The sequence below is a fragment of the Heptranchias perlo genome, chromosome 3 (genome assembly GCF_035084215.1).
Source record: "Heptranchias perlo isolate sHepPer1 chromosome 3, sHepPer1.hap1, whole genome shotgun sequence".
Taxonomy (NCBI): Eukaryota; Metazoa; Chordata; class Chondrichthyes; order Hexanchiformes; family Hexanchidae; genus Heptranchias; species Heptranchias perlo.
In genome coordinates, this window is record NC_090327.1 from 119,284,651 (window position 1) to 119,297,113 (window position 12,463).

Below are 12,463 nucleotides of genomic sequence, written 5' to 3' on the forward strand. Positions count from 1 at the left end.
CTATGGTCATGAAAGATGCTACATAAATGCAAGTTCTTTCTCTTCTTTTCATCTAGTGGCAAATACAAGAGTTGAACTGACAAAGATGGAAACAGGTTGCCTACCCTTTTGGCCAGAGAAAGATGAACTGTCCCAACTCCTATTTCAGCAGCTCAGTGACTGTGATGAATTACGAAAAGCTCATTTTAGCATATCTGCCTTGGCTGTGTGCTGCTTCAACCACTCTGAGATATTGGATCTCAAGGATGCAGCTACTTTCAATTAAAATAACCATTTATCTTGTTAAGACTGATTTTAACAACTTCATCAAAGATTAAATGGGGCCCCAAATATCTCATTTTACCCCTCTCCACCCCCCCCCCCCCCTTTTTAAATAGATAATGGTATTTGCTACTTCATTGGTCACATTCCTTGATTTCTGACGGTGCCACACTTTCATTGGGGAGCTGGCCAGGAGTTATCCCTGAGGAAACCTGAATATTTAAGATGTGGGAAAGTGAGAATTGTGCTGGTGCTGGACCTGTATGTAAATGGACTCCTTATCTCTGACTTTCTTGTGTTCTTGCTTGAGACATTTCAAACAACATTCAGCCTGAGTATGCCATCATCTGCAATTGAAAGTGGACCGGCCCAAACTCCCATGCCTGCCTGATGTGTCTTTCAATTTGGCGGTGTTGGTGTAAATCAAAGAATTATCTTGAGACCATAGCACACTAATCTGGGAATCTGGTTATAAGGAAACTGAACCTTCATTGTAAACTTCTATTGGATGAATCACGACTCTGAATAGAATGTAATGCTGTGCTGCCTGCTGGTCCATCAACACAACCTGTTTAATTTTTCAGTACATTACCTCGAGCAGTCTGTTTTCTACCGTGCCTCACAATTTGTACGATTGTACCAGATGTGTCAGCTTGTAAAAATAGTTCATACCACAGTCACCTTGCTCTTAAATTACTGTATTTTCAGTACCAAGGAAGCTTTTTATTCCACTCTTTAAAAGGTGGGTGTCATGCTTCACTTTGTTTTAATATGGGAATTTCTAGGTTTTGAAGCAAGAAAGTCCTGATCAACATCTATCCTTTTCCCCGTTGTCTTTCATCTTGAGGGGAATTTAAATGTTGCTTAGTTTCCTGAAGCAGAAATATATGAAAAACTGATGAGAAACCTAATGGAATATCCTCGCTAACTTATTTCTGTTCCCTTGAGCCTCTAGTCAGGTGGGTGGGGGGGCAATTTATGTTCTGGAATTCTCCAGAATGATCCAGCACAGAAGAAGGCCATTCGGTTTTTCGTGCCTTTGCCGGCTCTTTGAAACAGCTATCCAATTAGTCCCACTCCCCCTGCTCTTTCCCCGTAGCACTGCAAATTTTTCCTTTTCAAGTAAATGTGCAGTTCCCATTTGGAAGTTATTATTGAATCTGCTTTCACCACTCTTTCAGGCAGTGCATTCCAGATCATAACTCACTGCATAATAAAAATTCTCCTCATCTGCCCCCTGGCTTTTTTGCCAGTTACCGTAAATCTCTATTCTCTGGTTACTGAACCTCCTGCCATTGGAAATGGTTTCTCCCTATCTATTCTATCAAAATCCCTCTATATGTGGTGCTGCACCCCAAGTACCAGCACAGGAGCCATCTCTTCTTTGCCAGATTTTCCAGGCTTCTCTCCCCTTCTGCTATTCTGCTGTAACCATTTACACTTCTCCTGGATCACCAAATGGTCTTTTCCTGCCTTTTTTCTATGTAGATTTCAATGTGGCCTTCTCCCCCACAGGGGAAATGCCTACCATTGACTATCTGATTGGAAATGAACTTGTGGGGTAAACTGGTGTCCAATCACACTCTGATGCCAACTCAGCCAATTCACTTTTAAAAAAAAAATCATTCTCGGGATGTGAGCATCTCATTTGCTGCCCATCCCTAATTGCCATTGAGGTGGTGGTGAGCTGCTGCCTTGAACCGCTGCAGTCCGTGTGGTGAAGGTTCTCCCACATTACTGTTAGGTAAGGAATTCCAGAATTTTGACCCAGCAACGATGAAGGAACGGGCGATATATGTCCAAGTCAGGATGGTGTGTGACTTGGAGGGGATGGTGTTCCCATGTGCCTGCTGCCCTTGTCTTCCTAGGTGGTGGAGGTTGCACGTTTGGGAAGTGCTGTCGAAGAAGCCTCGGGGAGTTGCTGCAGTGCATCCATGGTGTGCCGGTGGTGAATGTGCTGCAGATCAAGTGGACTGCTTTGTCCTGGATGGTGTTGAGCTTCTTGAGGCTGTTAATATTTTTAAATTGCTTTGGCATTTGATCTAAAAATGGAAGAAACCCAAGCTTTAGAGTAAACCGCTGTAAAGAACGAACAAACTTGCCATTTATATAGCACCTTTGACGCCTGGGGACATCCTGAGGCACTTGAAGTGTCATCACTGTTCTGTAAGCAGATGCAGCAGTCACTTTGCGCACAAGGTCCCACAAGCAGCAAGTACAATAAATGACCAGTTAATTTGTTTCTTTGCCGGTGTTGGTTGAGGGATAAATGTCAACCAGGGCACCTCGTGCCATGGGACCTTTCATGTCCACCCGAACAAGCAGGCATAGCCTCAGTTTAATGTCTCATCCAAAAGATAGCACCTCCAACAATGCAGCACTCCCTCTGTACTGCACTGGAGTGGCAGCCTTAATTATGTGCACAAGCCCTGGAGTGGGGCTTGAACCCACCAACTTCTAATTTGGGGGAGTGAGCCAAGCTGGCACCTACATTTTTATTCTCGATTTACTTTTATTTTGCTCACAATTGAATGTTTGCAGCAGTAACGTTGGATAAGGGGAGAGAAAATAAATCTTGCATGATGATTAATCTTCATCAACTTATCTAAGAAATGAGATAGGCTTGTACACTGCCAGCGGTGGGGTAGGACTGCATTTATTAGCCTAATGAGCCTATGATACCAGCACCTCTAAGTAAACCTACCCTCTGCAGTTTGGTGAGAAGAAGCCTTGTCTCAACTTTTAGGACTTCCATTTGATTTATTTGAGAGATCCAAGCACTCATGCCTTAATCAGCCAGTATAAGCACGCAGGTGAAAGCTCCTGCTGGTTATCAAAGGAGTCTCGCAATTAGAGGAAAAGATGACTAGCTCAGTGATGACAAACTCAACACTGCTTTTTGTCTCCAACTTCCTCGAGCAGTGCAAGGGTTTTGCTTCTGTAAATCAGTAGACTTTTAATAGCTGTGCTAAATAAAGCTTCCTGTATCTGGCATATGGTACTGGGGCACTGGCTTGGTGTATACTACTGCAGCAGCTAACAATCTAGTGCTTGAGAGATTGCAACAGAGGTGTGTTCAGGGGTGATGTCAGGAAGCACTTCTTCACACACAGAGTAGTGGAAATCAGGAACTCTTTTTCTTCCCCACCCCTTAAAAAGCTGCTACGGCTGGGGATCAATTGAAAATTTCAAAACTGAGATTGATAGATTTTTTTTTTTTTTAAATTCGTTCATGGGATGTGGGCGTCGCTGGCGAGGCCGGCATTTATTGCCCATCCCTAATTGCCCTTGAGAAGGTGGTGGTGAGCCACCTTCTTGAACCACTGCAGTCCGTATGGTGAAGGTTCTCCCACAGTACTGTTAGATAGGGAATTCCAGAATTTTGACCCAGCGACGATGAAGGAACAGCGATATGTTCCCAAGTCGGGGTGGTGTGTGACTTGGAGGGGAACGTGTATCTTAAGTAGGGGTATTAAGGGTTACGGAACCAAGGCGGGTAAATGGAGTTAAGATACAGATCAGCCATGATCTAATTGTTTGGCGGAACAGGCTCGAGATGCTGAATGGCCTACTCCTGTACCTATAACAGAGCCTGAATGTGAATCCAGTACCCAAGAAGAGAGCGAGCGCACTCAATTTGTTCACAAAGTTGCATTGTGATGTAACAACTGCGTGAAAACCTTTTTTAATGTAGTGCTGTTTAACACAGTCCCAGTGTGAATTTTTGAGCATCTCAATCGGTTCATTAGCTTTAATGCCCTCTCTTCAGGTACTGGGTAACAGATGCACCTTCTGTGTCATGAAAAGTGAACTTGCTCTGACTGTGGGTCAGCCACAGTTATAAGAGGCAGTGGGAAATTGTGTAATTCTCATCCGAGCACTGGGAACAGTTTGGTATCCTTCTATAAGAGTGCGTATTAGGTTTGTCAGTGTAGCTACTTTAGATACGTGGGGGCCACTTATCATAAGGCATTATTATTTTATATAAATCCCAGAATATGAGGATTAATAAAACATGGGAGTTGATCACGTGATTGTATGGTGTTTAGGTACTGGAATCATTTTATTTGATTGAATTATGAAAATTACTACAAACACGAGGAGACTGATATGACTAGTGGTAATGCAGAGTCGTGAAACTGATGTACAAAATTTGCCACGTAGTAAGAAATTCAAAGGATAAATTGGATGTTGAGGCTGAAGAATTCGTGTTGAGCTGAACTGTAGGGAAGCACTGAGTGACTGGGCTGGGTGTGAGGTACTGCCATGTGGGTAGTGCAGAAGTTATCCCAATTAGCATTTGCCTATCTGAGTGACCAGCTATAGATTAGTAGGCATGCAAATAGATCTTCAGTCCTAAGAACAAACTAGTCATGGGAGTGGAAAATTGTGGTTGTGAAATTGTACGGAATGCAGACGATTAAGCTGGTGTCTGAACTTGGGGGCAAAAATTCTTGCAGCCTCAGGAAAGGATCAAAAGCATTTAGACTTATTTGCAGCATTTGCCAAGGCTGGAGAAGATGGCTTAAGAAGTGAAAGGCAACTCCATGTTCAGGAGTGACAATATTCGGCAAATTACTGAAATGCAACAGATCTGATTGAAGTTCACTTCTTTCTTCAAAACTCTCAATCACCAAACTGCATGATAAAATTTTAATGAAATTGAATATGGCTCTTCAATACCCTGTCCACAGTGGATTTCAACCTTCCAAACATAACCAGATCACAGTCTTATCAGGGATCCTGGATTATTCCCTATTTATCTTACTTCTGGGTGCCCAAGCTTATTTTTTGAAGGCAACATCAGGATAAACACAATGGGATACTCGTAAATATCCACCCTGGAAATGGAGCTAAAATATCAAAGGAGAAGCAGAAAGAGATGGATGTAGAAGAATTAGCAGTGTGATTGAGCAGCAAACTGGGATATAGGCCACATTGGGCAGAGAGAAGAACAAGAGGGCACCAAATGAATGAGCAAATTTGGATAGAAGCTAATTCAGAGTGAAGTGTAGACACTGAGTGAAGTTGAGAAAGAGTAATGAAGTTCAGTGAAGAGTGGATAAAATATAAAATGAAATAGGGTGAGGAAGAAAATATGAAAAGTCTACCCCCCCCCCCCCCCAAACAAAAAAAAAAGCTGAACAAAATTGAGAGGTTGTAACTTTGTAAGCCTACTTTAAGTGCTGGAATGAAGACTCTTTCACTCCTAATTGGACCCCTACAAGTAGTGTTACTGACCAATAAAGGTTTGAAGGGCTATGAAAGTTTGTTGAACTCCCTATTTTGTAATTGGGGAAAATTGAAACTTGTTTGGTTGTTACATTGTTAATGCTGGGTGTGGAGGAACGGACCTGTTTATCATATGCAAGTTTATAATGCTGCATACCTATGGGGCATAAATTGCTCACCCGAGGACGCTGTTCATCAATGGTGTCCCCTCAAACTGCCGGCGAAGACGTGCTCCCATTGGATTGCCATTGGAGGGCCACCTATGCTACAATCAATAAAATCATTAAACATTCGTAAATTTGCCCATCTGCCCAGCTGGAACGAAGATACTTACGCCACCAAAAGGTATGCTAGAAAATTCCAGCACTACACCGGGAATAATCCGGAGATTACTACCTTCCAGGTTCTACTTTTTAAAAGCATGATGACTGTTAATGACTGCGAAACATCAAAAAATTAAATTTTAAAAATGTGGAATGTCATTACTCTTAATATTTTTTGATCATTAGAAAAAATTTAAAAATTAAGAATTTTCATTTTTTTTACTTTTAACTTCTGTAAGTTTCATTACATAAAATCATTTGCTTGGCTTTTTATAATCAGGTTAAATTTTATTTTTATTTAACCTAATATACAGAAGTTAACTGTGAAGGAATGATTTCTACTTGCCTGCTTGTGGGCGTGACGTCTCGCCTTGATAAATTCTGTGGGCGTGGCTTCCATTCCCACAGTCTGTATCGGTTCCAAATGAACCTGCGCTGAAATCAAAGCGCTGAACCTAAAAAAAAAAATTTGAAAAGAGAGCAAGTGGACGTTTGAGACCACGAGGTAAGTTTTCTCGTAGTGTTTGTCCGCAGGATGTGCAGACAGCCTTGCCATGTTAGTCAGAGCAAGTTCCGGCCCAGTGTATTTTAAGTTTCAAGGTAGTGACAGTTATTAACAAGTTAGAGCTAAACATGTCTGGAAGGCCACTGAATGCATATGGTAGTAATTTTGCACTCCTTCTGATTGCTACATCAGTCCTGCAACAGCTGGTTAGCTGAGCAGTGTTCATAACCTTTGTCAAAGTGCAAAGACCCTTCTGTACATTGTAAATTTTACTGAAATAAGCAGTTTTCCTTGGCTTAACAGGTCAAGCTTCTCCTGATGCTGTGAGGTATTGCCTTAATTCATGCAGTGTGTGATCGCTGACTGATCAAAACAATATTGACTGTGTAGTGGAAAGGTTGGGTGGTTTATGACATTCTGTTATGAAGTACCAGCTCATAACTAATAGAAATAGTGCCATAAGAATTTTCTCTCAGCCCAGAACTGAAATTTGAAAGTAGCATGGCATGCATTTGTAAAGAAGTTGGAAATATCGTGCATCGTATTCCGTTAAATGTTTATCATTTGTCTCTTCTGTGAAAGGCTTTTACACTTATTTCAGTGAGTCTGATTTCTGATCGATTTCGATTGGATTTCTGTCAGTGTTGGTGATTGAAAGTAGTGGAGTGACACACATTGTTGGCGTAGTGGGTTACCTACAGCATCCCACCAACTTTTCAATGTACTGAGTATCCTCAAATGCGGTTCTACCATCAGATGATGCTGTGGGCATACTTTTTTTGCCAAGGGGGTGAATTTGGACACCAGGCCACTATCGAGACACCTCCAGGTACCCCACTATATGATGCACAGCAAGAGAGGAAGGAGAGATGAGAAACATTTCCTAGCGAATGACTTTATCCAAAAGTCTTCTATAGGCATATAAATAGTAAACGTGTAGTAAGAGGAGGGGTGGGGCCAATTTGGGACCAAAAAGGGGATATACGCATGGAGGCAGAGGGCATGGCAGGTGTACTAAATAAGTACTTTGCATCTGTCTTTACCAAGGAAGAAGATATGGTCAAAGCCACAGTAAAAGAGGAGGTAGTTGAGATACTGTATGGGATTAAAAATTGATAGAGGAGGTACTAGAAAGCTGGCTGTACTTAAAATAGATAAGTCACCAGGTCCAGATGGGATGCATCCTAGGTTGCTGATGGAAGTAAGGGTGGAAATTGCGGAAGAACTGGCCACAATCTTCCAATCCTCCTTAGACACGGGTGGTGCCAGAGGACTGGAGAATTGCAAATTTTGCGCCCTTGTTTAAAAAAGGATGTAACCCAGCAACTACAGGCCAGTCAGTTTAACCTCAGTGGTAGGGAAGCTTTTATAAACAAACAATAATCCGGGACAAAATTAATATTCAGTTGGACAAGTGTGAATTAATAAGGGAAAGCCAGCACAAATTGTGTTTGACTAACTTGATTGAGTTTTTTGATGAGGTTACAGAGGGTTGATGAGGACAATGCGGTTGATGCTGTGTATATGGACTTCCAAAAGGCGTTTGATAAAGTGCCACATAAAAGGCTTGTCAGTAAAATTGAAGCCCACGGAATAAAAGGAGGAGTGGCAGCATTTATACGAAATTGGCTAAGTGACAGGAAACAGAGAGTAGTGGTGAATGGTTGTTTTTCAGACTGGATGAAGGTATCCATTGGTGTTCCCCAGGGATTAGTGCTGGGACTGCTACTTTTCTTGATATATATAATAATGACTTGGACTTGGGTGTACAGGGCACAATTTCAAAATTTGCAGATGACACAAAACTTGGAAGTGTAGTAAACTGTGAGGAGGATAGTGATAAGACTTCAAGAGGACATAGACAGGCTGGTGTAATGGGCGGACACATGGCAGTTGAAATTTAACGCTGAGAAGTGTGAGGTGATACATTTTGGTAGGAAGAACAAGGAGAGACATTATAAACTAAAGGGTACAACCCTAAAGAGGATGCAGGAACAGAGAGACCTGGGGTATATGTACACAGGTCGTTGAAGGTGGCAGGATGGGTTCAGAAAGCATACGGGATCCTGGGCTTTATAAATAGAGGCATAGAGTACAAAAGTGAGGATGTTATGTTGAACCTTTATAAAACGCTGGTTTGGCCACAGTTGGAGTACTGTGTCCAATTCTGGGCACCGTACTTTAGGAAGGATGTGAAGGCCTTCGAGAGGGTGCAGAAAAGATTTACTAGAATGGATCCAGGGATGAGGGACCTCAGTTACGTGGATAGACTGGAAAAGCTGGGATTGTCCTCAGAGCAGAGAAGGTTGAGAGGAGATTTGATCGAGGTATTCAAAATCATGACTGGTTTAGACAAAGTAAATAAAGAAAAACTGATCCCACTGGCAGAAGGGTCGCGAAGCAGAGTACACAGATTTAAGGTGATTGGCAGAAGAACCAAAGGCGACATGAGGAAAAGCTTTTTTAGGATCTGGAATGCACTGCGTGAAAGGGTGGTAGAAGCAGGGTCAATTATGGCTTTCAGAAAGGAATTAAATAGGTATCTGAAGGAGAAAAATTTGCAGGGCTATGGGGGAGTGGGATTAGCTGGATTGCTCTTGCAGAGAGCCGGCGCAGGCTTGATGGGCCAAATGGCCGCCTCCTCTGCTGAAACCATTCTTTGTGCATTCATTTTTTCCTGTTCTGCGGCTCAGTCCCCAGTTGACCAGGAACGTTGGCCTCCTTTTACCTTGTCTCTGTCGAACTGTACATGGTACTATTGAGCTGTGGAACCAATAATCTGCGAGTTTATGTAGTCTGCATGGTGCATTTTCAGACCAGGTTATTATAAATGTACACTGTACATGTCCATACTATTTAAGCTGAAATTTATTCCTTGCTTTTTCTTTTACTTTGAGAAAGCAGCAGGATCACACGAAATACAATCACAAATGGAGGATTTTACACTGTACCCAGATGTCATTAATAGAAATTTTATTGGAATAAATTTTGTGGATTGGGCTTCTGTTCATGTTTATTACATCCATTTGCTTCAAGCTGCTTTTATACTGTTTTTACTCTAGTTCTGGGTGCCAGCTATTCAATCTGCTTTCTGCAGTCCCGTGGCAGAATGATTTCCCTAGGTTTACCTCTGCTTCCGAGTCTGTCCCCAGGCTACAAAACCAGATTGAACGGAATAAGCGGCAGTAGCCAGCTCTCGGATCCTGGACTCCTGGAATTGCAACTCCAGGAACAGTTACGAATTGGCAAGAGGTGTTCCCTTCACCTCATGCAAGGGGAAAACACAAGCTGGATAAGGTGTTTCAATTGATGGACAAGGTCACTCCAAATGGCTGGCTGGCTTCTCTTCAAAAGAAGCTTAAAATTGTTTATTTTTAGTTTGTTCACAAACATCATTTTCTACCAGGTCTGTTGAATCGTGGTCTCCATTGTTAGGGAGAAATTTACCTTCTAAATTTGGACTTTACACAGACAGGAGTTTTATTAAAAGTGCCATTTTGACGAGATTATCTCGCGGTATCTGCTTTGTCGTATTGTGTGTAACTTTTCTGGGAATCATTGGTGGGAGGAGGAACACTAATTTTCATACAGGGAAATTATAATGTTTGAGGTTATAGTGCAGTTCGTGTGCACACTCTGCCCATTACTGTAATATTTCCCAGAATGTGTTAAGGGTTTCAGAACCAAGGCTGGTAGATGGAGTTAAGATACAGATCAGCCATGATTTAATTGAATGACAGAAACGGGCTCGAGGGGCTGAATGGCCTCCACCTAGTCCTGTGTTCCTAGATAAAGAAGCTATGATCTCCTGGTGTGATGGGTAAAAATGTAGCGATATCACCAGAGTCTCCTGTTACAGCAGGAATCTTCAGAGGAGTTTGGTTTTGTTCACAAGCTGTACAAATTTACAATGTTTGATTTTCCATTTTAGCAAGTCCACAGAAGAAACATAATGAACAGAACCAGCCCAGTGTGATAGAATTCACCTAATTGCTCTTGAAATGATGATGCTTCACACTTCAGACACTTAGTAATTTAGTTGTTTATGGGCATCTGGTTTTTGGAACTTTTGGATGGTATTCTAAGCAGACAGCGTGATCGCTGTTCAGCATTAATCCATATACAGATTTCCTTATTCAGTTAAGTACAGCCGGAATATAGAAGTGTTACAGACAAGGCCTTAAACTCTGAATACGTTCAGTTAATAAGATGCCAACTCTTAACGAGTTATATAAATCTCCTGTCTTTTTCCTAATGGATTTGATTTGACTCTTGTTTTGCAGGCTCCAAACTGGACTACTACAGACTCTGGCTTTTACTGAAGATGATTACAGAAACCTGTGTAGATTGAAGATCAGATCAGTCTTGGTTTGTCAGACCAAATGAAGTTCATCGTTGCAACAATTCATTTTTTAAATACAAAGACATTATCTTGTCATATTTTGGAACCCATATCAGTGGATAAAATAAAATGTCAACTTTAAAACATTGTGATGTTTTGATTTTTATTTAAGGGTTATTTGTAGTTCTGTCGATCTTCATTGTTGCTTTATAAAAATTGTTCTTGTACTATATTAGGATTTCAAGGGAAATCAGTCTGTTCTGTAATATTAAGTGAGTGATGTTCTGCAATGGAAAGCTGATTGCAAATGCTGATACATTGCACCCTGCCTTCATTGAGAGTTTGTAAAACATGTCTGCATCAAGCATAAGTGCTGTGTGCAAACTGTATGATGTACTGCACTTAAAATATGGTAGGTAGGCAGGAACTGAGGGGCAATAGCAACCCAGGGATTGATGTGGTCTCAAAAAAAAACCATAACTGAAGTGCATAGTTTCAGCGAGTAGTGTGAACCCAGCAGTTGTGCTTCCCATACAATGGGCAGTTCCCCATTCAACAGTCAAAAGTTCACATCACTGCTACTCAAGGAGAGTCTAGGTGTCTGACTTTGAACTTCTCTCTATCTCTCACCAGTTTAACATACGCCCAGCTATCATCCTAAAAGTAACTGTCCTCTCTCACTTTTCTTTGTTTTAATGTGGTTCAGTGGGTAGCACTCTCCAGTCAGAAGGTTGCGCATCCGAGTCCCACTCCAGAGATTTGAGCACAAAATCTAGGCTGACACTCCAGTGCAGTATTTCAGATGAGACGTTAAACCGAGCCCCATCTGCCCTCTCAGCTGGATGTAAAAGATCCCATTACACTATTGGAAGAAGAGTAACAGAGTTCTTCCTGGTATCCTAGCCAATACTTATCCCTCAACCAACATCACTAATTATCTGGTTATTATCACATTGCTGTTTGTGGGAGCTTGCTGTGTGTAAATTGGCTGCCGCGTTTCCTACATTACAACAGTGACTACACTTCAAAAGTACTTCATTGGCTGTAGAGCGTTCTGGGACGTCCTGAGGGTTGTGAATGGTGCTGTATAAATGCAAGTCTTTTTCGTTAATGCTTCTGTTGTAAATTGTGCCTACTGGTGAGCTTATATGAGGGAATTATTTTGACAGATTGCTGAGCCTAACCTTGTGAACTGTTGAAGTGGTTAATTGCTCCACTAAATTCAGCTCCTTCTCACAGCCTGGATTAATGGCTTTTCCAGTCTTTTTCCCTGGTGTTGTTAGAATAGGTGGTTAAATATTCCAAAATCAACAAAATATAACCTGGCTATAAAACAGGAATGGCAGTGGCACTAAGAATAATTTTGGCCCCTTTAATGCCAAGGTTTCATTGGCACCGAAACATCATCCACATCAGTTTTTTTTCATAGAATTTTACAGCACAGAACAAGACCAATCGGCCCATCATGTCTGTGCCGGCTCTTTAAAAGAGCTGTCCAATTAGACCCACTCCCCCTGTCCACCAAACTCCTGCCAGTGGAAACAGTTTGTCCCTATCTACTCTATCGAAACCCCTCAGAATTTTGAACACTTCTATTAAATCTCCCCTTAACCTTCTATGCTCTAAGGAGAACAATCCCAGCTTCTCGAGTTTCTCCACTCATGTAAGTCATTGGTTGATTACACCTAATTGCTCCAAGGAAATAACTATCAATCCAGCCACACGGAACAAAAAGCAAAATACTGCAGATGCTGGAAATCTGAAGTAAAAACAGATGATATTTGAAACTCAGCAGGTGTG

General features: G+C 41.7%; 1 protein-coding gene across 1 annotated transcript in view; it reads left to right on the forward strand.

The window, feature by feature from the left end:
• Positions 1 to 10,807, forward strand: part of LOC137319851 (eukaryotic translation initiation factor 3 subunit E) — a 157,813-nt gene extending 147,006 nt beyond the window's left edge. The window contains exon 13 of the mRNA XM_067981769.1: positions 10,605 to 10,807. Within this exon, the coding sequence (XP_067837870.1) occupies positions 10,605 to 10,643 (39 nt within the window). The 3' untranslated portion in view covers positions 10,644 to 10,807. The remainder of the gene's footprint in view (positions 1 to 10,604) is intronic.
• The last annotated feature ends 1,656 nt before the right edge of the window (positions 10,808 to 12,463 follow it).